The sequence below is a fragment of the Meles meles genome, chromosome 12 (assembly GCF_922984935.1).
Source record: "Meles meles chromosome 12, mMelMel3.1 paternal haplotype, whole genome shotgun sequence".
Classification (NCBI taxonomy): domain Eukaryota; kingdom Metazoa; phylum Chordata; class Mammalia; order Carnivora; family Mustelidae; genus Meles; species Meles meles.
Genome location: NC_060077.1, coordinates 29,822,313 through 29,850,261, shown reverse-complemented (window position 1 = coordinate 29,850,261; position 27,949 = coordinate 29,822,313). Strand labels below are relative to the sequence as shown.

The 27,949-nt window shown below is 40.8% G+C and overlaps 1 protein-coding gene across 2 annotated transcripts in view; it reads right to left on the bottom strand.

Annotated features, from left to right (window-relative positions):
• Positions 1-27,949, bottom strand: part of SPECC1L (sperm antigen with calponin homology and coiled-coil domains 1 like) — a 136,358-nt gene that overhangs the window by 26,449 nt on the left and 81,960 nt on the right. For both annotated transcript variants that reach the window (XM_046025368.1, XM_046025369.1), the window contains 4 exons: positions 27,067-27,157; positions 14,667-14,750; positions 11,994-12,150; positions 8,158-8,260 (listed from right to left, as the gene is read on the bottom strand). In XM_046025368.1, coding sequence (XP_045881324.1) covers positions 8,158-8,260; positions 11,994-12,150; positions 14,667-14,750; positions 27,067-27,157 — 435 coding nt within the window. The remainder of the gene's footprint in view (positions 1-8,157; positions 8,261-11,993; positions 12,151-14,666; positions 14,751-27,066; positions 27,158-27,949) is intronic.

The window sequence follows — 27,949 nt, the reverse complement described above, 5'->3', positions numbered from 1 at the left end:
ACTGACTAGTCCATAATCTTCCTGAGAAGAGAAACTTTTTTTTTTTTTTTCTTCTTCCTGATTCTGCTTTAACACCCAGAGCCCTATCTGGTGTCCACCTTAGTATGTATTTGACAAGTTAATTTTTGTATCAGGAAAAATTGCTAGAAAACAAATAAAGCACAGCACATAAAACATTACTTCCAAATCATTCAAGTCTTTCAGTTCTTCTGCCTCCAATGATCTCCACTAAGACATGTAAGAAAAAATCTTTTCTTCTCTAGCCCGAGCATTAATGAGCAAATCCCTCAATAAAACTGTGCAATCTTAATGTTTATTGGAGATTAAATAACCTCAGGCAGTTCTTCTAAAAGCTTTTTTTTCATTTACTAAAACTATTTTGTACTAGATTAAGTGATTTCATTATCCTTTGGATTAACTAATCCAATTCTAGGTCTGGCATTTTATCAGGAAACAAAGATTTTTTCATCCAAAGTAAAGCTCTTTTAAATTAACCTTTAGAGGCCCCTTGACTATATTCAGTTAGGTTTTTTCAGAACAAGAAAACAATGGCACACCAGAAGCTGCTAAATACAAATTTTAGAATTGAAGAAAATATATTGAAAGTATAAATTATTTTCTTGGTTACCTTATCAATCTGATATTGTCAACCCCTAAACAAACAGCTAGAACTGAAAGTAGATGCCTCCAGGAAGCAGAAATTACAGAGGTTATGAAATAGGACAATGGATTAGCACTTTTCCCTGTAAGCACTTCAGAATTATTAATGTTATAATTGCATATTTAAATTAAATTTAAAAGCATAACTGTAGAAAAAAATAAAAACATAATGGGTACAAACTGAGGCACTAATTTAAAAAACAAGGAAGATTTAATCGTAAAGCAATAGTGCTGAAGGTTGTTTATGTGACGCCATGGTCTCATGAGACAGCCTTGAAGCCATCATTTATCCTGTGGGGCTTTTCAGTCCTACATTTGTAAACCTGACAGTAAATCAGAATGCCAAGGCCATTTCAACAGTAATAATTCTAGTATTCTACAACTTCAGTAAACAGTGAGTGGCAGGACACAAGAGAAAATGTACTTGTTAGATAAAAGGCAAACTCACAAGGGCTTGTTTTGTAATGGACGGTTAATGAAGTTATAGTGATTAGCACAATTATTTTAGGATGACTCTTAAGAGAGTTAAAGGAAGATGATATGGTATTAGGGAATCTATCTCTGTTGATGAGACAGCTCTTACGACAGAAAGCATGCATGCTCCAAGCATTTAATGCTGCATTTAGGGCCTGAGAGTGCCGTATGTGCTGAGTGTCACGTAACAGCTCCTGCTCTAGTGAGCTCGTCAAGTGTCAAAACCTGCCCTTTCCTGTGGACTGTGAGCAGTCAGAGACCAAAAAAAAAACCTGGTCCCAAGCTGCTGGCTCCAAAGGATGGGTATGCTCATCCATATTTACAGCTAGATAAGGAAAGGGTTCTGGCACCTCTTATATGGCTCTTGACCAATTAAGAGCTCAATCAGATATATCTTTCCATTTACAAAAAGATTACACATTTCAGACTGCCCAATTTTAACTCACAGACTTGGAAATAAAAGAACCAGCATCCTATCTACTTTAAAACAGCAAGAATAGAGATCTGCCTTGCAGGAAACAAAAGCAAGACAAACAAAAAAGCTATAGATATGTATCATTACAGAAGTATCCATAGGAAGTAAAGAAAGGGGAAACTGGGTTTGTAGCATAACACTGTCTAGTGTCCAGGAAGGTCTTTTCTTATTGTATGTTGACTATTCCATTTTGCATATTTCCTCCTGTACTGTAAGTACCTGCTAAATGGAAAAAACTTAAAAATTATTAAAGTTCTTAAGTTTTTGAATTGATTTTTTTTTTAAACAGTTGGAGTACCTCTTAACAAATGTGTCTTTACAAGAGCAGTAATATGGGTGGGGTGTCTGTGTAATGTCTACTCAACATAGCAGAAAGATAAGAGGAAATCTTTGGTATGCCCATTTCTAAAAGTCGTAATGGGGGAACCATCTGGAACCAGCTGCATGACAAATCCCACGTTCATCTAAACCTTAAGGGTTTCCTCGTGGGTACAAGCATGGACAGATGCCCACAGGGCATGACTGTTTCCCACACTGTAAACGCCTAAGCAGCACATGGAGTTTGGAAAACTCTGCAGGACTTCGAGGTCCCCCCCACTGCTCCCAATCCTGTGGCTTTCCTCAAAGCATCCCTGGGTTAGCCTCTCTTCTCCCCCTTGCTTCCCCTAGAATTGTATTTTTTTTTTTAACCAACACAATGTCCCTTAAAATAATAGAGACAGAGAATTTAGGTGGGAAGGAACCAAAAGACAATTGGTAAACCACTGATTTAATGCTCCATCAACTCATTTAAGTTTTAATCAACTTGATACATGGCAAAGTTCTATAACCAAGGGTTACAAAGGTTATAACCAAGGTTATAAATAAGTGCCTCAACTGACATAGCAGTCTAAGAAAATGTAGTTTATTTTAACAGACAGTACCCACTGCATCAAAGAAAATAGTAATTTAAAAACCTATTAAACACATACATGCTAGTGAATGTGCATGACCGCCTCAGTTACTCCTCTATTTTATGGAAGAGAAAAGTGAGGCTCAAAGAAGCTGAGTAATTTGCATAAGGTCATACAATAGGGGCAGAGCAGACACTCAAGTCCACGGCCTTGATTACTACTCTATGTGTGAGTCTCAGTGTGATCTAAGATCACCTGCAGTACTTGCACAAATGAAGACTTCAGGGTCACACTTTATACCTCCAGAATCACAGATCTTTAGGTGTGGTTCTCAGGAATCTGCCTCTCCCCCGCAATCTTCACAGTTTTTGAGGCACAGGGTTGAGAACCCCAGTTCTAAAAATGAACTTCTAATGTATTTCATTACATTCAATACATAGGTTCAGACAGTTAGTCAGCTTTGTCATGTGCTAAGCCTTATGCCAGATGCTGGAGAGGCAAAAACAAGCTCCCTAGTCTAGAAAGGAAGACAGACATGCGAACTGACAACTTTAGTACCCATGTGATACACCCTGTGGAGTTTGGGAACACAGGAAAATGAACTACACATGCTAAGACCCAAAGAATATGCCCTGAAATACAGCCAACACTGTCCTGAAGTCAAGGAAGAACTTGGGTCCCTCATTTCTGTGAGGAGGGAGTGGAACATGTAAAGGACGAACCCTTGCAGGGCTGAAGCAGGGGCACAAGCTATTTTGCACAGATGCCGTTTTCTCAGCTGAAGGAGCAGACACTCCCCAGATGGAAAGGATGAAGTGAGAGGATGGGGAGGCATTCGGGACCAAGGTGAGACTGGGGAGTTCACCGGAATGAAGAGTCAAAAAGGCTATGCAAGGGCCAGATTGATCATAGGGGGTCTTGTCCTCCATACTGAGGACCTTGGATTGTAACTGCATGGCAACGAGGAAGTAGCTTCCAGATCAAAATTTCAAACCAGTTTGGCAGCAGAGTAGAAGATGGACAGGAGGATAAGGAAAATTACTTATGTCCACGCAAAAACTTACACACAGCATCCACTGCAGCATAAATATAATAGCCAAAACAACCAAAATGTCCATCAACAGATGAATGGAAAACATGTGGTATAACCAAACAATGGAATGTTATTTGGCCATAAAAAGGAATAAAGTACTGACAACACAAGCCACAACATGGATGAACCCTGAAAACATGATATTAAATGGAAGAAGCCAGTCACAAAGGCCCCCATACTTTGTGACTCCATTTATATGAAATGTCCAGGACAGGCCAATATACATGGTGATAGAAAGTAAATTAGTGTTTAACTATAGGGCAAGTGAGCACTGACTGTTAATGGTTACAAGATTTTTCTTAGATTGATGAAAATATTCTAAAATTGACTATGGTCAGTTTTAAAAAACTGAAAACACCAGAAGCCACTAAAATGTCTATCTTAGATGGGTAAATTGTATCTTATGTGAATATTTCAATTAAAAAAACCATAATAAAAAAAATCAAGTGGTTATGCAATATTGATTCATGCTTAAGGTTTTAGTCTTAGATCAAACTTGTAGCCAGCAGCATTGATCTTCTTGCTATTCATCAATGCTGAGAGTATCTGTTTTATGCCTACTTTAAGATCTGGAGTATTGAAATCTTTCATGCTGGAGCTTCCTATCTGGCTTCTTTCACTTAGCGTAGTTTTTTTTTTTTTTTTTTTTTTAAAGATTTTATTTATTCATTTGACAGAGAGAGAGATCACAAGTAGGCAGAGAGGCAGGCAGAGAGAGAGGAGGAAGCAGGCTCCCTGCGGAGCAGAGAGCCTGATGTGGGGCTCGATCCCAAGACCCTGAGATCATGACCTGAGCCGAAGGCTGAAGGCAGCGGCTTAATCCACTGAGCCACCCAGGCGCCCCTAGCGTAGTATTTTCAAAGTTCATTCACATTGTAGCGTGCATCAAAACTTCCAATTCATGAACATGGGATGTTTTTCCATTTATTTAGATTTTCTTTCATTTCCTTCAGCTGTATTTTATTTTATTATTTTATTTTTTAAAAGATTATTTATTTATTTGACAGAGAGAGAGATCACAAGCAGGCAGAGAGAGGGGAAAGCAGGCTCCCCACCGAGCAGAGCACCTGATGCGAGGCTCAATCCCAGGACCCCGAGATCATGACCCGAACCGAAGGCTGAGGCCCAAACCACTGAGCCACCCAGGTGCCCTCTTTCAGCTATATTTTGTAGTTTTCAGTGAACAAGCTTTGTCTTCCCCTTGGTTAAATTTATTTCTAAGTACTTCATTCTTTTTTGTAAGTACTTTATTCTTTTTGATGCTACTGTAAGTGGAAGTATTATTTTAACTTCAGAGTTTTCATTACTAGTATATAAAAATGCAAGAAATGGGGCACTTGGGTGGCTCTGCTGCTTAAGTGTTGATTTTAGCTCGGGTCATGACCTCAGGGTTGTGAGATCAAGTCTGTACTGGACTCAGTGCAGGACATAGAGCCTGCTTAGGACTCTCGCTCACTCTCTGCCCAAACACTCTCTCTTAAAAAAAAAAAGAAAAAGAAAGAAAGAAATGCAAGTGATTTTAGTATACTAACCTTGTACCCTGCAAATTGGCTTAAGTTTATTAGCTCTAACAGTTTGTATGTTAATTCTTTAAAGTTTTTTAGATATAAATCATGTCACCTGCAAACAGAAATAATTTTACTTATTTCTTTTTAATAACTTATTTCTTTCTCTTGCCCAACTGCTCTAGTTAGAACTTCCAGGAAAATACTGAATAGAAGTGGTTGAGGGTGGACATCCTTTCTTGTTCCTGATCTTGAGGGAAAGCTTCCAAAATCTTTCACCGTTAAGTATGCTGTCAACTGCAGGTTTTTCACAGATGCCATTTAATAGACTAACAAAGTTCCCTTCTATTCCTAATTTGTTCACTGTTTTTTTTTTCTTATCATAAATTGGTTTTTAATTTTTGTCAAATATTCTTTCTGGGCCCATTGGCAATATTATCTTGTTTTTTTTCTTCCCTTACTCTATTGAGATATATATTATACTGATTAATTATCATATATTGAACTAATCTTGTATTCCTAGGATAGATCCTAATTGGTCACGGTGTATGATCCTTTTTATCTGTTCCTGGATTATTTACCAGTATTTCGCTGAGAATTTTTGCATAAGGAATATTGACTCATAGTTTTTTGTTGTTGTTGTTTTTGTTTGTTTTTTAATTTTATTTATTTATTTGACAGACAGAGATCACAAGTAGGCAGAGGCAGGCAGAAAGAGGAGGAAGCAGGCTCCATGCTGAGCAGAGAGCCCGATGTGGGGCTCGATCCCAGAACCCTGGGACCATGACCTGAGCCAAACGCAGAGGTTTTAACCCACTGAGCCACCCAGGCGCCCCTTGACTCATAGTTTTCCTTTTCTTTTCTTTCTTTCTTTTTTTAAAGATTTTATTTATTTATTTGACAGAGAGAGAAACAGCGAGAGGAGTAGGAGAGGGAGAAGCAGGCCTCCCACCCAGCAAGGAACCCCATGCGGGACTCGATCCCAGAACTCTGGGACCATGGCCCAAGCTGAAGGCAGACGCCCAACAACTGAGCCACCCAGGCACCCCGACTCATAGTTTTCTTATGACATTTTTTTCTGGCTTGGTTATCAGGGTAACAAAGGGAAAATGAACTACACATTCAAAGACCCAAAATGAGTCTTTGGGTCTCATAAGATGAGTCTCACAAAATGAGTCAGGAAGTATTCTCTCCTTTATTTTTGGAAGAGTTTCAGAAAGGCTGGCGTTAGTTCTTCTAAACATTTGGTAGAAATCACCAATGAAGCCATCTGGTCGTGGGCTTTTCTTTGTTGGAAGTGTTTTGCTTATTAAGTCAATATCTTCTGTTGAATAGATCTGTTCAGATTTTCTTTCTTCTTGAATCATTTTTTTTTTTTTAAGATTTTATTTATTTATTTGGCGGGGAGGGGGGAGCAGAGGGAGAAAAGGAGAAGGACAAATAGACTCTGCAGTGGGCATGGAGCCTGACACAGGACTTGATCCCAGGACCCTGAGATCATGACCTGAATTGAAACTAAGAATCAGACACCCAAATGACTGAGCCACCCAGGTGTCCCCTTCTTGAGTCATTTTTGCTAGTGCATTTCTAAGAATTTGTCCTTTTATACCTAGGTCATCCAATGTGTCAGTGTACAGCTGGTCTCATAATACTCCTTTTTAAGTATTCCTATTATTATTATTATTTTCTAAGTAAATAAGTATTCCTTATTTCTTGAGGTCACTAGGAATGTCCCTTCTTTTGTAGTCTGCTCTTTTTTTTCCTTTGTCCATCTAGCTAAAGGTTTGTCAACTTGTTGATCTTTTCAAAGAACCAGCTTATGGTTTCATTAATCTCTTCTACTATTTTTTCTGCTCTAATTTTTATCTCTTTCCTTCTGACTACTTTGGTTTAGTTTACTCTTCTTTTTCTACTTTCTTAAAATGAAAGGTTGGGTTACTGATTTGCGATTTTCTTTTTGAAGATAGGTGTTTATGGCTATAAACTGCTCTCAATGTCTCCTATAAGTTTCAGTTTTTCAGTAACTTCAATGAAAGTTGTGTTTCACTTTCATTCTCTTTATTTTCTAATTTCCCTTGTGATTTATCCTTTGGCCCACTGGATTTTTTTATTTTAATTGTTTAATTTCCACTTAGTTGTGAATTTTCCTTCTGTTACACATTTCTAATTTCATTCCATTGTGGTCAGAAAAGATACTCAATTATAATTCCAATCTTTGTTCAAATTTGAGACATTTTATGATCCAATATATACCCTTTCCTGTAATGTTCTATGTGAACCTGAGAAGAATCTTTGATACTGCTGTGGTTGGGTAGGTCCAGTTATACACACATATATACATTTATATATATATATATACACAATACATATATATACACATAGAGTGTCTAGTATCAAGTTTAAGTCTTAATATGTCCTTGATGATTTTCTATCTACTTATATCCCAATCATTTACTTTTTTCTTGCTAAGTAATTTATTACAATAAAACTTACATAAAATATATACAAAATTTATCATTTTAACCATTAATGAAAATATTAAAGTAAAATAAACATATTTTTACTCTCAGTCCAGATGAGACCTCAGTGAAGACAGTTAACAGGACTTAAGTAAGAAAGTGTTACAGAATAGCTGAACAAAGTACTGGAAAGATTAGCTACTCTGGAAAGATAAAAAACTGATGCCATCCAAGTGGCCCTCAGCCAAATTTGGGACAGACTTTGTGTTGAATGTGTTCTTAAAATTCAGCATAGGAGGGCACCTGGGTGGCTCAGTGGGTTAAGCCGCTGCCTTCGGCTCAGGTCATCTCAGGGTCCTGGGATCGAGTCCCGCATCGGGCTCTCTGCTCAGCAGGGAGCCTGCTTCCCTCTCTCTCTCTCTGCCTGCCTCTCTGTCTACTTGTGATCTCTGTCAAATAAATAAATAAAATCGTTAAAAAAAAAAAAATTCAGCATAGGATCCCCCATCTTAACATGAGATACATAGCGAGCTATGATACTCTAGCATCTGGTGCGGCCACTGCTCATGTGGGACAAAGGAACCATATGAATGATTACCTGATAACCTTCTGTCTTCTTCTGACACCACTTCAGCAAGGCATTCCTCTTTGAACCTCCATATTCTCTCGCCAATGCTGACAGAGGGTCCTTCCTTTCTTCCCTAAGTGAAAACAAGGAACCCAAAGTTAAAACATTTTTTATTTGAGCTCCATTATAAACCAGAAATCCCACAAAGAAGAGAACAGTGTCAGTGTGTATTTTTGAGTAATATAACTGCACACACTAAGACATCTAAAGGCAAGATGCATCTTTTCACTCATTTGATTTTACTTATCCATTTTTACAGGACCCTCACTGGCCCACCACTGTCAGGGGTTTCTGCTGTCTGAAGGGAGGAACTCTATTATCCACAAGGAAACTGGCAAAGATTCAGTACAGTGTGCATTCACAATTAATGGAATGCACTCCAGAACGCTCAGAAGGGGGCATGATAACTTGGTGCTGGCAGTATCTGAAAGCTGCCACAGCCACCTTTCACCTAGTATCTTACCTTTCCATAATCTTTATGCTTTATTTAATTTTACTCATTTTTGTTTCCTACCTTTTATGTCCTCAATCATTTCCTCTTTTTTAAAAACAAATCCTTCTTGTAAATACAAAGGATTATAAGGCATGGTTCCTGCCTTCAATATGCTTACAACTGGGGGAAGCAGATAAGACAACATATGGCGACAAACATCCATAAAACATCTCAAATGTATTTACCACTACATTATACACTCATTCTTTTTTTTTTTTTTAAGATTTTATTTATTTGACAGATAGAGATCACAAGTAGGGAGAGAGGCAGGCAGAGAGAGAGAGAGGAGGAAGCAGGCTCCCCGCCAAGCAGAGAGCCCGACGCGGGGCTCGATCCCAGGACCCTGGGATCATGACCTGAGCGAAAGGCAGAGGCTTTAACCCACTGAGCCACCCAGGCGCCCCTATACACTCATTCTTAACTATAGGTAATTAGAATTTTATCTTGCATAGAAAAATGAGATTTTTCTGTAAATTCACTCACTCATTCAATACCTCCTTACCCACCACTTCGCCAGTCAGTGTGCAAGTGCTGGGCAATGAGTAGTGAACAACACAGGCTCCCTGCCCCCTCGAGGAACTTAAGAGTTTACTATAAGACACAGATAGACCACAGAAGTTCAAAGAAAGAAAGGAAGAAAGGAAGAAAGAAAAGAAGAGAGAAAGAAAGAAAGAAAACCCAACAATGGCTGTAACTCATTTCTTAAAAATATATGTAGGGTACTTTTGGGTACTGCCAATTTCCTTGAAGGCAGAACAAATATCGTGTTCCAGATAAGACAATGAATCAAAAAAGATGTTTGGATCACGCAAGGGAGGCATACAACCCTGCATATCCGGACCAAATCCTTCCTTTTCGTAACGACTTCAGGACTACCTAGAGTAAGAGTACTTCTAAAATAACCTGCTCCTTCACAAGTGGCATACCCTTGAAAGCCTGGTCTAGTTTTTAGTGATTACTTTATAAAGAAAGCAGAGATTCTACCCCACACTCCATAAACTTAGTCCAGTAAGTGTCCTAAAGGGTACTCACCCTTCAAAATAAGTTAGGAAATAAAAGAGTACACATTTAGAACTGAAGCTTTTTACAATTGAGAGATGCACTGAAGCCGCACCGTTTGATTTATCTTTTTTTTTTTTAAAGATTTTATTTATTTATTTGACAGACAGAGATTACAAGTAGGCAGAGAGGCAGGCAGAGAGAGAGGAGGAAGCAGGCTCTCCACGGAGCAGACAGCCCGATGCGGGGCTCGATCTCAGGATTCTGGGATCATGATCTGAGCCGAAGGCAGAGGCTTTAACCCACTGAGCCACCCAGGCGCCCCCCGTTTGATTTATCTTAGAACCAGAAGTAAAATAAAAAAATTTTCAACAAGCAGTTAAAACTGCTACCCGAAGAAATATACTTTTATGCTTGTGTGCCAGCCCACCAGACTCCTGCTTGGTTTAAAAAATTCAAAGTGTGTTAAAATACCACCAAACATAGGAAAAGAGAATGAAGATAAAAGCTGTGTGAATGAACACAAAAAAGCAAGCCAAAAAAATAAATAAATCAACCTCCATCATGCTCAAAATAAAACTACTATAATCACTGTGAAAGTTTATTCTGGCTCACACCAGGTCTGTTTGTTTATAGAAACAGCTTAAAAAGCATCAAAGAGTAATTCTATGGACTACAATGGGAAGCTGCAAAAAAAGATCCCCCCAGAGCTGGAGGGTCATCTCTCATAACTTCTTCATTGTAAGATGAAGACAATTTCCAGGAGATGCCTTGTTGAAAATCACAGCTTCTGAGTAGGGAAGCCAGAAGAGTGGGCGCCCTTTCCACAGGCACACCGCAGGTGGCCTACTACCCAGGACGGAGACAAGCATGGACAGTGCTCTCCCTGCATCAGCCTGGCCAGAGCAAGAGCTACCCTAATCACTGGCTCCCTACTTGCTCTGATGGTGCATTGTTTATAGGACCACTATTCTAAGAGGCTGGGCTAGTGGCAGGGCTTTAAACGCAAGTACATAATTTGAGTTTGAGAGGCCAACTATTCCATTTTATCCTCATACCTATAAGTCAATATAAATCTAAAGTTTTTTTAAAAAGATTTTATTTATTTATTTGACAGACAGACACAGGGAGAGAGGGAACACAAGCAGGGGGAGTGGGAGAGGGAGAAGCAGGCTTCCAGCGGAGCAGGAAGCCTGACGCAGGGCTCAGTCCCAGGACCCTGGGATCAGGACCTGAGCCAAAGACAGACGCTTTACAGCTGAGCTACCCTGGCGCCCCATAAATCTAAAGTTCTGAAACCCATTCCCATCTCTCCTTCAATTCTCAATACACCTCAAAACAACAGTTTTCCTCATCCCTATAAACAATATTTGCTTCATTTCTGACTTTTCCCCTCTAAATTATAACTATTTCTTAGTCCCAAATGGCTTCTGATATAAGAAAAAATGAATAAAATATACTATTCCATTTTCAAGTATGGCTTATCAGTGATCAATGTAGCATCACGTCCTTAGTTTCCTCTAAAAATAATTAGAGTCCCCTTTGGTAACTCTCCTTTTTTCATTCCTTTTCTAGAAATCTGTTGTCAGAATCAAGCATCTTTCCCTTTGAAAAGCCTCCAGAGTCTAAACCTCCCTTCACCATTTTCACTGCTATCATCCTGATCCGGGTGTGGTAGAAACATCATAATGTTATTTTAGTTGTGTTCCCCGACTTTTCTCCACAAGAGAAGAATCCTTAAATCACCTTCTCACATTGATTTACTTACCCTGCTTTATAGCTACGACCATATCTGAGTGACGCAATTGGACTATAAAGAGGTTCCATGCTTAGCCATTCTCTACTGTCAATCTTTTCTTCCATGGCCCCTGGATGTGGTAGGTCCACACCTTCCTCTGGCCTTCTCTACCCATCCTCTGTGCCTGTGCAGTACCACCTCCCACAGCTCCCCCAGTCTTCAGTTACTCACCCTTCTGGACATTGGCTCACATCACTGACCTTGCCAACAATGCCAGCCTGCCCTCCACACCCAGACAGCACTCCTCTCGGAAGCCTTCTCTAACCCCCTACCCAAGCCCAGTATTCTGATTCCACAATGCTTTCTTTAGGGGAAAGGAACCATCTCTTTTATGTTGCCTGCTTTTTATCATACCATCCTACCCAACTCTGGGCATAGAAGAGACGAGAAAACATTTAATGAGACACAACGGAAAAAAAAACAGTGCTTGACTGCCATTATTTCATAACCTGATCATCAATCTCCAAAGGCCAGGAAAGGTATGCATGAAATGCACCAGGATTAACTGTTCTCTACCTTATCCGACTTCGAGTGGTAGGGGTGACGGATGCCGTGGGAGAGGAGGACAGAGAAAGCTGTGGAGACGTGGTTCCCATAGCCATAAGAGAGGCCGGTGATGCTCCCTCAGGTGCAGAGATATCTCGTTTCATCTCTTCACTACTTCGTCGAGACACTGATTGTGAGAAACAGTCATTATGCATTTTACATAAATGCAGGAAAACATTTACTTTTATAAAACACTTTTAAACTGAGGGACACCTGGGTGGCTCAGTCAGTTAAGCTGCTGCCTTCAGCTCCAGTCATGATCCTAGGGTCCTGGGATCAAGTTCCTCATCAGGCTCTTGCTTGGCAGGGAGCCTGCTTCTCTCTCCACCTCTGCCTGCTTGTGCACGCTCTTTCCCTCTCTCTCTCACAAATAAATAAAATATTAAAAAAAATACTTTTAAATTGAGATAGTTTCTTCAGCAGGTTCAAAAAAGAGCAAAAATGACCATATATGAGGAAAAAAATAACATTTTCTTTATCACACTGGTAACTTGAATGGATTTATTTCTTTCACTAAGAAAACGGTAAAAAAGGTACAGCAGTTGAGATATGCACTGAACTCCACACTCCCTGAAGTGAGGAGTATGTCTTATCCATCCCCATTAACACTCACAGAACCGACTTAGCCTATAGTGAGCATTCCAGAAATGTTCATTTAATCACAAATACAGTGAAAACCAAAGGCTAATTAAAGCAATACTTGGCAGCTATTCACTCTCAACTAAAATAAACAAAACCCTTCTAAACTTAGTCAAGATACCATTAAAAGGAATGAAAGGAAAGATACTTCATTACAGGGCCACACTTAATTCTGGATCAGGCCATGTTTCTAAAAACATGAACCAGTGAGACAAACCAAAAGGTGTCAACTACTGAGAAACAAGGGCAATAAGGAAAGTTCTATTTTAAAAGGCTAGCATACCCTGTCAGAACTACAGAAAGTTCTGAGAACTGGTGAGTAGAAGTAGCCCATGCTTTAGCCTTTGGTAACAGAGCCACAACAAAAGCCACTTTCTAGCAAGGAGGTGCTAGCACAGGTGGCCCTGGGCTGAATGTAGGAAGAAGGGAAATAAGAGCAAAGTTCCTGACCTCAGATACATGCTCTCTCACATCAGAAGATGCTGGATGTGCAGGCGCCCCGAGCTGGCTGCAATCAGTGCTGTACATCAGTAATTCTTCCCTAATGACTGAAATGGTCCCTCTTTTATAGACTAAAATGTTTTTGGTGATTTTAGGATAGCCAAATCAGAACCTAACTCTGTATTAGTAAAGTGATGTCTGTAAAGATCCAGAGAAAAGAGATGTTTTCTCCTATTACATGATCTTATTAGAATGATGTATTTATACATATTTCTGACAGAATCTTATAATTATTCTTGTTTTTTCTTTCAGTGTCAGATCTTCACATGCCTTAAATCAGCAGTTTAAGTGGTGTGCTAGAAAACTGGCTGAGAACATCTTTCATCATTTTATATAAACTAGAGGAAAGTGAGAAAGAATAGGAAGGACTCTGTGAGAAGAACAGGCTTTGGAACCTGGGCTTTGGGATGGTAATTTTGTCTGGACTTTCACTAATAAGAAGACCCAGCTATGACATCTAAAAACTGTACTAACTTAAATCACTGTACAAGTGGAAGGGTAACTGTAAGGCAGAGTTATAGAAATTTCTCCTTTCCTGATCCAATTTCTAGTTAAGTTTAAAAGGGTAAATTAGGGCCACAAAAGGAAACTAATGTGAGCAACTGATAAACTGGAGTTACCCCAGGAGACAAGGGGAGCCTGCCAAAGTCATCATTATAGGATGGCTTTATCAGATTGGAAAAATCTGGTTTCCAGAGAATTTTTGGTGTGCTCTGAAATAACAGTTGCAACAAACCTTGGGAAGGATATCCTAATCTTTCACAACTATACTAACTTTGTATCAAGCTATAATTTTGGCACAATATCTAACCCATTCTAGGCCCTTCATAAATACTTGTTATTTTAAATAAATGGAATGATCTAGTTTTCAGGGTTGTTTTATTTATTTTAGAGATTTTTATTTATTTATTTATTTGACAGAGAGGGAGAGAGAGCAAGCACAAGCGGGAGAGCTGCAGAGGAGAAGAAGAAGCAGGCTCCCCACTGAGCAGGGAGCCTAACATAGGGCTCAATCCCAGGACCCAGGGATCCTGACCGGAGCCAAAGACAGATGCTTAACCAACTAAGCCACCCAGGTGCCCCTCTTTTATTTTAAAATCACAGCCATGAAATGTGATTTCTATAGAATCTAGAAGACACAAACAGGGGAAATTCAGAGTGAAAATAATCAACTCAAGGGACACCCTTGGCTCAGTCGGTTAAACATCCGACTCTTGATCTCAGCTCAGGTCGTGATCTCAGGGTTGTGAGATCAAGCCCCATGCCAGGCTCCCAGCTCAGTGGGTAGTCTGCTTGAGTTTCTCTCTCTCTGCCCCCTTCTACTCCCTGCTCATGCATTCTCTCTCTAAAATAAAAATAAATCTTTTTTTAAAAAAAAAGAATCAATTCAAGAGCTAAAGAGGCAAGAAAAGTTAAGTAAGTCTAAAGAGAAAGCATTTGGTACCATTACTAAAACTTCTGGAAGAGTCCTTCTAAAGGAAATTCCAGATAAAAAGTCATCACCTGAGATGGTCTTAGCACTTTCCATGGCAGGTACTCTCGGCAGAGAAGCGGGTCGGCTGGTTGAAGATGTTCTTAATAGATGCTCTGCACAAAATAGGAAGGGTCAAAATAAAGACATCAGACACTGAACTTTGAAGTCACAAAGGCAGCAGGAAGGTGATCTCTCCTCCTCTCCCCACACCACCCCCAGGCTCATCTTTCCTTCTCAATATAGGGCACTCTAACAATCCCCCATGGAGCCCATGTCTACAGAAGAGTTTCTGTAGACAAGGACTGTGGGAAAACATTTCATTCAATGTTTGATTTCTAGGGATGATTTTTGACACAGATGAATGTTTCTAAATCACTGACTGCTAAACCAAAATTCAAAGAACTTCTATGTTGATCTAGAAGTACAAGCTAAATCAAAGTCTTGCCCTTATGTTCCTACCAAGAGCAGGGAAGCCATACATATACACAACCAGAAACAAAGAAGATTTGGACAATTACAGTAAGAATGACAAAGTATTATCAAACCACAGAGTGAGAAGTCATTCACTTTGATTTAAGGCAGCCGGGAGGTCTTCAACAATATAGTGACATTAAGCTGGGCTTTACTAACAGAAAAGAGAAGTGGGAACAATATTTTGGCCAGAAACAATGAGAACAAAGGTGTAAGGACATTCGCGTTACAAAACAATAAAATCCCAGTGTGGCCTCAACACAGGGCATACCAAAATCAGAGAGGGCAGCAGGAAAAGGGGCTCTGAAGGGATGAGGCTGACCAACAAGAGCCTTCATTACCTTGTATGTCGATTTCAGTCTGAGAGCAACAAGGAAGCACCAGACATTTCTGAGAATTTGGAAAGGAAGAAGACAGGTACTGCCTCTACTGCCCAGTTTGCAGCCACAGCCCTGTTTCACCCCTCTTACTCTCTAGGCTCCAGTTTCTCAAACTGGAGCTTCCCAGACATTGGCACAAGCTGCTCCCCCGCCTCCTGTTCTCTTCCTCCATTCCTGCTATAGCCTGGCTACCTTCACCATCCTTCTGGTCTAGCTTCAACGTCACTTCCTTAGGACCTGCCCCCCTGGAAAGGCAGCCCCAAACAGACCAGCACACACTTCATGCCTCAGGCTACAAGCCTGACAAGGCTGTCATCAGGCCAGGACAAGCACCAGGACGGACAGACTAGATGTGTTCTGCCCAGATGCCACGTGCGAAAGATGTGTGATTAGCGTAAGGGAAAACACTATCTCTTAAGCTTACTGAAGACTACTAGTTTCACTATCCAAGAATGGCCCCACAGTGAACATATTTTAACAGATCATTCACCACTTTAAAAAAATAGTTCCTCTCAGAATATCATCATGTCAAAAGTAATGGCACAGGACATCTTTCAAGGATAACATACCTGCTATTTCAAAATCTATTTTCTAAGTGTATGAGGAACATTTTTATTTGGTTACCAAATGTTAACTAATTACATACAACTTTGGGAAGGATGAACTTACTTTCTTAATGAAGACAGGACTTATACAGCCTAGAGTCACTACATCTTTCCAAACGTGAACAAATATCACCTCTGTGCGAAGAGTCCACAAGCAAGCATCAATCAGAATTCTGAACCCTGTCAGTGGTTGGCATTCATCCTCACAGGAAAAGCAAATTATGCACAGTCTGACAGACAAAACAAAGTTAGCAGAACACGGAAATAGTAGGAAACAGAAATCAACATTTTAAATTTAATCAAAATTTCCATTTTACAATTATGAAACCAGTCATTTCCCCCAAATCTTAATCTCCCAAAGAACACAGCAAATGAAGAAAGTGAAAATAAAGCTTGTAACAGACAAATGAATCCAAACAAGAAGCATGTCGGCTAAGGCAATAAGCCCGTGTCATTCCCCAATTGCACACTATAAGCACACGACCAAAACAAAGCTCATGAAATTTACTGTTGATTCCTCTGCTCAACCCTGGTTAAATCTTTCCTTACTGCATATCTAAGGATCTGTCTCCATTTGGCAGGTACTCCCCCACCACAGACCAACACCTACTTTTTTTGAAAATGTACAAAATTGTACTGAAGGCCTCAACAGGGTTATTCTTTTCAAAATTATTTGTGGTCATCTTCATCGGGCACAACACAGTCTGCTGCCATTCCATGAAGTGCTCTCACTGTGGGACTCAAACTCGCTCAGAGGCACTTGTCCCAGGGCGAGCATAGTAGATCCATTTACTACTGCCGTCAGCCGCTGAATTCCATCTGCGTGTCAAACTGTCAGTTTATTGCTCTTCAGCAAATAAGACTGGTGTATTACAGTCAAATGTGGTAAGCAGGAGAGATTATATTTTATAGTAATAGAGTCTATTCTACTGCCATATGGAGCTTTTCTTGTCTTTAATACATTCATTAAACAAAAAACATTTGGGTGTCCACTACTCACTAGGCACTGGGCTTGGTGAGAAGGTCAAAGAAAGGAAGAAAGGAGGCAAGAAACTTACCCTTACAGAACTCAGAATCTAGAGCAGAAGCCAGATACTTAAAAAAAAAAAAATTTGGAAGGGGAGGCGAACCATAAGAGACTATGGACTCTGAAAAACAACCTGAGGGTTTTGAAGGGTCAGGGGTGGGAGGTTGGGGGAACAGGTGGTGGGTAATAGGGAGGGTACATTTTGCATGGAGCACTGGGTGTTGTGCAAAAACAATGAATACTGTTACGCTGAAAAAATAAATAAAATGGAAAAAAATAAAAATAAAAAGGAAAACCATTATACATTAGCTGAAAATGTCTTACAAAACCGGGAAAATATTAATAATTAGCATATTCTCTGACTATTCACCTTGCCATGTGAAGTATTAAACATTTATTTCATTTAATTGTCACAACAGTCCTCTGAGGTAGGTCAAGTATAATTTTACAAATGAAGAAACAGGCCTAATTAGGTTTTGTAACTTATTCAATTTCATGAAATTATAACAAGTATTTGTGGAATGCCTAATATTTGATAAACACTCTTCTGTGGAAAGGTATGCAGTAGTAAAGAGAATAAAGTTTTTGTATTCAAAATGTAAAAAAACAAAAAAAAAATCATTACAAGTGAGGGATGCTAGGAAAGAACAAGTACACGGGGCTCTGGGAACACAATAGGGGATGTGACCTGCTCTTGAGGGGAGGTCCGGAAAAGCCACCTCAGGAAATGACATCTCAGTTCAGATGAGAAGGGTAATTAATAGCTTTTACACAGGCAAAGGAGAGGCTGGAGGGGAGAGTGTTCCCAGCTGAGGGCTCAGCACACACCAGGGCATCTCCAGGGCAGCAGTGTTCAGAGAACGGGGGAAAAGAGGAACAGTTGAGGCGGCAGAAGCAGGCTGGAAGAGCCAGCACAGGCAAGGGAAAGCAAGCAGGCAAAGCAGGCCAAATTAAGGAGTTTGGACTGTACCCTGTTGGCAACAGGGAGCCAATGAAGGCACTTAACCAATTGAGCCACCCAGGTATCCCAGGATGTGGTGAGCATTTTTAAATGACAGTGGAAGGGAGCCAGTAGACAGGGTAAAGCTGAATATCTGGGAGAAGTGGATCATAGCCTGAGGCTAACAGCATCTGTGACAGCCCAAGGGGACGAGATCCAGGGCTCAGGGGAAGGGATAAACCTACACAGAGATGTTCTGTTCATGTCCAACAGACAGGCAAAAATAACAGGAGCACAGTAGGTCTGCTACTTAATGCTCTCTTATTTTAGGAATCACAGAAATAAACAGGTACATGCAGTTATCCCTTTATTGTTTCCCCAAACAAATTTTCAGGCAAAATAGTCGGTTTTAAAATAGGAACCTAAATGGCCAACCTCTGTTCAGAGAGTAGTTCCAAATGGACTGATGCTCTGCTGCCAAAAAGGAGTATAAAATCTGAAAAAAATATGAAATTCAACCACTTAAGGGGGCACTGAAGAAAATCCAAAGCAGGCAGAAAATGAAAGGAGTAAACACGTGGAAGAATGAAAGAGCAAAGGGGTGAGTTTCCCAGTTTATGGCTCCAGGCATGAGTGCAAGCCCCAGGTAAGGCCATACAGGACAGCTGGTAGACAGCTTTACTGTCTTGAAGAAGGAGAAGATAGATGTCAGGACAACCAAAGCTGCTGAAAAGGGAGGGAGTAGGGGAAATACCAGAAAGAATCACAAATTCTGTATACATACTCTGCCCAAATCTCTCACTGACCTCTGAAAACCACAAGCAGTCAGATTCCAAGGAGTTGAATTAAGGACGAAATAACTGAACAGGTATTTCAACTGAAGGAAAAGAAGTTAGATGGAGTTTGAGGTGAGCCAAGGTATTGTTTGCTATCAAAAGCCAATTTTCTGCAGAGGAACAAAACAGAAAGCAATCTCTATAATGTATGATTGACGACAGCCAGAATATAATTCAAAATTACTAGACATACAAAGAGAGAGAAAAAAGTGACCCACTCTCAAAAGAAATGGAAACCTACCCAAAACCTACCCAAAGATAACGCATGTTAGAATTAGCAAAAAAGAGCTTAAAGCAGCTATTACAGATATGCTCGACATTATAAAATATATATACATGTTCACAACAGATGAACAAATGAGAAATCTGAGCTGAAAGAGTCACAAGAATGTGAGACTGGCGCTCCCTAAGACACAATATGCAAAGGCAGCCGAAAGCTGTATTTGAAGCGGACATTGAGAAAACTCCTCCCAAACACCAGCCTCCCTTTAAATATAAGATCACCAGAGCAGCTGGAAGCCTGCTGTGCACTAAGGACACCACAGCAACTTAAAACCCAAAGCCAAGCCCAGCTCCTGAACAGATCAACTCAAATCAACTCAAAGAGGTGCCTGTGTTAAGGCATAAAACCAATCTACTCCCCTATATAAGACGTCCAGATTTCAACAAAGAAGTCTAAAATATATTAAAAAAAAAAAAAGCACAAGAAAAAAACCCAGTATATCCAGTTTACTATGTCAAGGCACAAAGTAATCAATAAAACTGACACAGATATGGCAGAGATGTTGGAACTATCTGATAGGGCACTTAAAATACTATGATGACTATGTTAGAGCCTCTGATGGAAACAGACAAACAGAAGATCAGCTAAGTTTTCCTTCTTTCCTTTGATTTTTGCTTATAGTTTCCATCTCTCTGCTAAAATCAGATAAATAAAACTGTGAGAACCATGCCTCTGGTTCTCAACTGAAGGCAAGGTTGCCAACATGGCATTGTCTTGAGGCACTTTTCACTGCCACACCTGGCTCAGTGGGGTGCTTACCACCTAGTGGGTAGAGGCCGGGGAGGCTGCTAAGCACCCTACAACACACAGAACAGAATGAATTACTAGATACAAAATTTTTAAGAAACTCAATCAGAAGTGGGGGGGTGGTGGAGGGATGAAATACAGACTGGACAAAATTAATCTAACTGTATTACAAAAGCATGGCATAACTATATTGAGAGAGTGGTGAAAAGGGGGCTGACCTAAGTAGAAAAACGGCGTTTTGACTGGATACTCTAAGGCTAAACACAAAATGAACTGTATGCACTGTACTCCGCAGATCTGCTTTTCACAGGGGTACGGTACAGCAACCATGAAACTACTGGACATGCACAGGAGTGTTCAATAAATAAGTATATTATGGACAATGACGTCCAGGTTTCTGCTGTTGAGAGACTGGAGGAGTCTGGATCACCTTCCAGTGATCCAGAAGTAAGAAAGTGCTTTTGTGGGGGGCGTGCATCAAAAGAGCAAGGATCCAATGTGAAAGAGCTCCAAATGGTTCCCAAGTTGGAATAATTTGAGAAACAACAACAAAAAATAATAACAGTAAGAGATTACAACACAAAGAATAAAATAAATACCCATGAATCTATACTAATACAAATATATGTTAAAAATAAAACAATAAGTATAATGATTTGAATAATTCCTGCAGGCAAAATACCCAAACGGATGCTAAAATCAGTGATAGGAAGTTTAAACAGGAATGGGGTATTTATTAATTACTAGCAGACAACCATCCTATCCAAGTGATCACAGCCAACATGGCTAGTAATAGTATGTATGGCCCTCACATGCCCCTGACAGGATACCTGAGAAGGGCCCTCATCCCTGTCAGAGCTGCTTTGCTTACAGTGCATAACCTTACAGTGCATAACCTCAACCCAATCAGGAGTAAATACCACACAAATCCATACTGAGAGATACTCTAAAGAAGTAACTGGCCAGTATTCTTCAAAGGTGTCAAGGTCACAAAGACAGAGAAAGACTGATGAACTGGTGGAGGCTTCAGGAGATAAGACGACTAAACACAAAGTTGGGCCTGGGATTTGATCCTGGAATTAAAAAGGACAACAGTGGAAAAACTGGTGAAATCCAAACGTCTGTAGTTTAGGTAACAGTATGTTACCAATATTGATTTCTTATTTTTGGTAACTGCCCTGTGGCTATGCAGGATGTTCACTGTAAGGGAAGCTGAGGAAAAGTGTGAGAGAGAGCTCTAATATTTTTGCAACTCTTCTATAAGGTTTACCTCAAGGGTTTAAAGACAGACAGGGCACCTTAAATAACTACTGCGATGCATGCTCAAATGTACCAACGACAACTTACCTTGAGAAGCATTTAAAAAACAAGATGGACTGAAAGGATAGAGGGGTGGATAAACATGAACACAGCAAAGTACTTAAGAATCTAGATAATGCGGGGCGCCTGGGTGGCTCAGTGGGTTAAGCCGCTGCCTTCAGCTCAGGTCATGATCTCAGGGTCCTGGGATCGAGTCCCACATCGGGCTCTCTGCTCAGCGGAGAGCCTGCTTCCCTTCCTCTCTCTCTGCCTGCCTCTCTTGTGATTTCTCTCTGTCAAATAAATAAATAAAATCTTAAAAAAAAAAAAAAGAATCTAGATAATGCAATGTAGATATCCACTATACAAATTCTTCCAACTTTTCTCTATGTTCGAAATTTTCTGTAATAATATGTTGGGGGGAAAAGGGAGCCTAGATACTCTGGTTCATCAAGACAAATACCAAGAACCACAGAGAAAAGAAGGAAAGGGTTGAGGGAGGGGAGAGGCTAGAAGTGAGCAGACAGATATTCACCAGACTATGAATACAAGAGGGGAGGATTTCTAGCTGAATTTTTCCTAGGAATTTCCCCACTAGGGTGGGAGCTAGGGCTGAGCCAGAATCTGACTTAGATCTACCCTCTGAAACTTTTTAAATAGAAAACTCTTTTTGAGGGTGCCTGGGTGGCTCAGTTGGGTTAAGCATGTGCCTTTGGCTCAGGTCATGATCTCAGGGTTCAGGGACTGAGTCCCACATTGGGCTCCCTGCTCAGTGGGAAGCCTGCTTCTCCCTCTGCTTTCCCTGGTCCCCATTTGTGTGCGTTCTCTTTCTCATTCTCTATCTCAAGTAAATATACATATATATATATTTTTTTTAACTTTTCATTTTTTTAAAAGAAAGCTCTTTTTCTTTTATTTAACTTAAAAGACTAAAACTTTCAACACAGATCTGGCTTTCTAGTAAAACCTCCTTTATGTCACATTTATTATATGTACCCTTATCAGAAATCAATGTCTTGAAAATACTGCATTTTAAAAACATTTTACATCTCTAGCTTCAAGTAATGCAATTTAGACAGAATGATAAGAGTCTTTCTTTCCTTCTTTTTAAGATTTTATTTATTTGAGGGGCCCTTGGATGGCTCAGTTGTTCGGTATCTGCCTTCAGCTCGGGTCATGATCCCAGGGTCCTGGGATCGAGCCCCACATGAGGCTCCCTACTTGGCGGGAAGCCCTCTGCCTGCGTCTTTCCCTGCTTGTGTTTCCTCTCTTGCTGTGTCTCCCTCTGTCAAATAAATAAAATCTTAAAAAAAAAAAAAAAAAAAGTTTTTATTTATTTGAGAGAGAAAGAAAATGAGTGGGGGGAGGCAGAGGGAGAAGGAGCCACAGACGCCCCACTGACCAGGGAGCCTGATGCAGGGCTTGATTCCAGGACCCCAAGATCATGACCAAAGCAAAGGCAGATGCTTAACCGAATGAGCCACCCAGGCACCCCAAGAGTATGAATTTCTTTACAGAAGATAAATCCACTTGGATTAATGAACTTTCTCAGATACCAGATGTCGAAGCCATGACACAGAGAAGGCACTTACAACATCACCCTGACATGGGGCAAAAACCCAGGCTCCCCAGCCATCTGCAACATCCAGCTGAGATCTTTGCTTAATACTCCACATCTTAAAACATCACACTGTGTAAATAGGGTCAGTAAAGACCTTTTCAGCCACCTGTATCCATGTACCTAGTTAGCAGATCTATCTTTTCCTGCTTATTAGGCCACAAATGCTAATTCATATCCTATCTACAAAGAGCCACTGAGGTGGCACAATCATGACCCTAAGCCAATAATACCAACAAAAGAGCATCTGATTAGTCCATTTATAGTAAGATTTCTCTGCTTTGAAATATTTTCCCACAACTGACATATAAGCATGATGCTAAAATAGAACAAAAACCCCTATGCCTATTATAATATACTTAATCGGAAAAAACACCAAATTCTCTAATTTAAGTGTAGAAGATGCAGCACCTTTGAAAGTTTAAGTAATGAAGTCACTGAAACTTTCAAAATGAAAATTATAGACTATTCTTTGATTATTTATGATGATAAAGGAAACAATCAAGGAAGAAAAGCAATTTGAGGGGCGCCTGGGTGGCTCAGTGGATTAAGCCTCTGCCTTCGGTTCAGATCATGATCTCTGGGTCCTGGGATCGAGCCCCACATCAGGCTCTCTGCTCAGTGGGGAGCCTGCTTCCCCCTCTCACTCTGCCTGCCTCTCTGCCTACTTATGATCTCTCTTTCTCTGTTAAATAAATAAAACAAAATCTTAAAAAAAAAAAAAGAAAAAGAAAGAAAGAAAAAACTATTTCAAGAGAGCCTGGAAATCCTACTCTCTTATCACAGTTTAGATAACAGGGACCTGGGGACTCTGTTTTCTCTGTGTCTGAAGATGACCTCAAGGCTCTCCAGATGGGGTCACTCCCACAGGGCTGTTACAGGCCCAGTGTTATACATATTCTCAAAGGCTGTAGCATCCTGGTCCTGGTTCCAACTGTACTTGGCACTGACTGCAGATCAAAAGGCTAACTTCATTGACAGAATGGGGGCAGATGCAATAGGCAGCTGAGTGAGAGTGCTCACTCAGGAACCCCTGGCTTCCATCTTTGCCTTTGGTACCTGCAGCTTTAAGATGCCCAAAACATAACATGCAGTGATGGTTTCTCACAACCACTTGTCAGCTGCTAAGCAGCTGATTTTGCTAAGCAAAATCCTGCAGACCCTGGCAGTCTTGCAATGAAATAAAATCTTGTACTCAGACAATAAAGAGCCATCCTTCTCAGCCACTTGTGCTACAAGAAGTAGCATATGCTAACGGTAATAAAATCTCACAGTGAGCATTTACTGTGGACTAAAATCTGTGCTAAGCCCTTTACATGCTTTAACTTGGACCTCATTCACTCATCTCACAATTTATTATCAAGAGCCAGTAAGACAACAGATGCTGAGATACCTCAGTGAATCAAACAGACATTAAATCCCTGAATTCATGGACCTCACAGTTTAGGGAAGCAGACAATAAAAGCTATAGACAAGTAAACTATGCAGTGTGCCCGAAGGGTTAAGTCATCCAAGATTTTTTAAAGGGGAGAGGAGTTTGGGAAGGGGTGTGTGGGTACCCAACAGCTGAGGAGAGCCTAGAGCAAAGCCTTGAAAGAGGGCCCGAAGGAGCCATGTGGGCATGTGGCAGTGCTCTCAGGCAAAGGAAGCGCCAGTGGCAGGCTCCACGGCCGGGAGTGTGCCAGAGTGCCCAGGGAGTGACTCAAAGAGAAACATGGTAAGGCCGGAAAGGGAACCAAGGCCATACTGGGAGGGGCTGGAGGCCACTGAGAACTCTAGCTTTACTTCTGAGAGAAATGGGGAGTTGTGGGGAGGTTTTGAACAGAATGAAGTGTTCCAATTTATATTTTTCAGGAGTACGCTGGCTGTAGGGTTAAGAATGGATTGTGAGGGCGTATTACGAATCTTTTGTCAGAACCCAGGTGAGAAATGATGGTGGCTTGACCAAGGCTAGGTGATGGTAGAGGGAAGAGCAATTCTCAGACTCTGGATGTAGAGCCAATAGAGAGTTTCCTAAAGAACAAAACAGGGTGCCTGGGTGGCTCAGTTGGTTAAGGAACTGCCTTCAGCTCAGGTCATGGTCCCAGAGTCCTGGAATCGAGTCCCACATTGGGCTCCCAGCTCCATGGGGAGTCTGCTTCTCCCTCTGACCTCCCTCTCATGCTCTCTCTCACTCACTCTCTCTCTCAAAATAGATAAATAAAAATCTTTAAAAAATAAAGAAAAATAAAGAACAAAACAGTTCTGTAACTTTGGTGACAGATAGTAACTAGACTTATTGCGGTGATCATTTTGCAACATGTACAAAAACATGAAAGCCTGAAATTCATATGTTATATGTCACTTATACTTCAATTAAAAAATTGATTTGACTGGGGCGCCTGGGTGGCTGAGTTGGTTAAGCATCAGACTCTTGATCTCAGCTCAAGTCCTGATCTCAGGGTCGTGAGTTCAAGCCCACACGGAGCCTACCTAAAAAAAAAAAAAAAATTTATTTGCTCATGAAGAAAAAAAAAAACAAAAACCGAACAGTCTGCAGATATGGGGTATAAGATAAAGAAGGGAGTTAAGGATGATTCCAAGGTTTCTGGAGGATAAAACTCTCATTAACTGAAATGGAGAAAACAGATTACAGGTAGGACAAGTTTAGAAAATCCGGAAATCTTGTCCTGGACACACACCATCTGAGACTGACATCCAAATGGAGCTACTGAGTAAGCAACTGGGTATATGAGTCTAGAGTCTAGAGGAGAGAAACAGGCTGGAGATACCAGTTTGACAAAAAACAGAACTATGAGAAAGAATATAGCAGCAGAGTATAGACAGAGAAGGCAGGCCCAGGAACTGAGCTTGGAGGTACACCACCATTTACAGGTCAGGAAGGGGAATCAAGCACAGGAGATGGGAGGAGCAGCCAGGGAGGGAGAGAGAAGACACAAGAGTGTGGCATTATGGAAATAAAAATTAACATCCCAGAAGAGAGCATGCTCAGTGGCACCCTACACATACATAATCCATGGATCCATCTGGGACTCTAGGGTGGGAACACAGTCAAAATGTAAAGAGAGACTTGACACCTTCCACTATTTTTTTCCTTTAACAGAAGGACCTTTTGAGGGAAGAAAATACCTCAAGTCATGACTTACGAATGTACCAGAGCCAAGAAAAGGGGCAGAAGGCAAGCCCTTCTGCAGGGAAGGAGGCAGCAGCACCATCTTGTGCTCCATTATCCCTAAGTGCAGGCATGAGCAGCTCCTCTGAATATGCAATATACCTGCGACTGGCAGAGGAAGAGCCAGTCCTACCGGCAAACTGGACACCTCCTGCACAGGTGCTCCATGGGCCCACAGAGCATCTTCTGGGTCGTTTGAGGGACTAATTCTCACAAGTCTGCTTATTTTTTAACCCACACCCGTTGAAACCTTGTAGTCACGCACCTAAAGGCCAACTGCCACAACCGAGAGAATGCACAGATGAACACTTGGAGGCGATCGGCCTACATCAGCTGAGAGAAGCCTGGGGCTGGGCACTTCCACACCTACCCCAAGTGAAGCCTGAACTTCACAGCACCATGCCCCAATGCTACAAATCATTTTCCAGCGCTCTGCAGCACCGTGCAGGAAGAGGCAGTATAGGGGTCAGAGAAGCGCTGCGCTCTGACCTCGAAAGGCAGGAGACGTGGGTTCTGGTGCTGGCTCTACCATAAAACTTGTGTGAGAACAGCCAAGCCCCTTATAAGTGCGCAAAAGAATGGACCTCATCTGAACCTCATGTTTAGATTCTCAGTTTCCTTGTATGGACAATAATACCGAGCATAGAGGTTAAAAGAATGGGCTTTGGCATCAGGCTGCCCAGGCCTACTGTTCATTGTTAACCTGTGTTAAGTTATTTAACTTTCTGAAACCTCGTTTTTAGTATCTATAAAATGTGGGTAATAGCACCTACCCCATGAAAAACTTGAAAACAAAATGCCTAGTAATGGTGTGGACTCTCCATTGCCTATCATAATGCCTAGAGAGCTGTCTTCTAAGACATATTTATGTATAACGAATCCCCCTATCTGTAATGAAGACGTATTATTAGTAAGCTTCTGATAAAGATGTACACCAGAGCAGCTGAAATAATGTCAAGAACAAAGAAAATCACAATTTAGTTAACCAAAAATGTCAGAAGAATCAAAGAATTGACAGGAGAAGTGAAATACTGTGCCATAAGAGATATACCTTGAACAGGAATCTCCCCATAGTTTGGTCTCTTATCTGTCAGTGCCGTCAGGGGCTTGGATGAGGAGATTGGTCCACTTATGGAATGTCTCTGAAATCGTAACATAAATAGTGTCAAAGTTAGCATAAATCTAGAGCTGGGACTCACAAAGTCAACATTGCTGAGAGTAACATTTAGTTATAAATCTCCATCATTCTATCCATATTGTTATGGTAAGACTAAAACACAAACACACACACTTAGAGGCATACAATGTGATCAATATATTAAAAAAAATTTATACAGAAATATCCCCTGTGCCCATTACTCAGTTTTCCCCAATGGTAACATTTATAGCATACTATCACAACCAATATACTGACATTGCTTTGTTTAAAGAGAATTCGTAACAATTACACACCATCAGTGAAATATGGACTTGCACCTACGACAAGAGCCCCAGTACAACCTGACATCTTAATTCAGTGCCACCACAATGGCTTTGCCTCTGGCTTCCTCATCTCCAGTCAGACACATGCATCTTTCTGCATGCAGCCACAAGTATCTGCCACAAATACTTCCTCTTACTTCCTCAGCGTTATCTCCTGCCACCTCTGTGTAATGCTCAAATGCCACCAAACTATTCACTTCCACATAGCCCAGGGTGTTTACCGTTACTGTCCTTTCTGTCGTGCTTATTTTCCCAGCTTTCCCCCAGCCCTTTTTTATCCAGCGGACCTCTAACTACTCTTTTCATATTCTCAGCAGAAAAGTGTGCGAAGTTCCGCCTCTTCACATCCTTCCCAACATTTGAGACTGTCTTTAATTTTAGCCATCCTAAAAGGGTACACAGTGAGATCTTTCTGTAATTTAATTTTTACTTCTCCAGTGACTAATGATGTT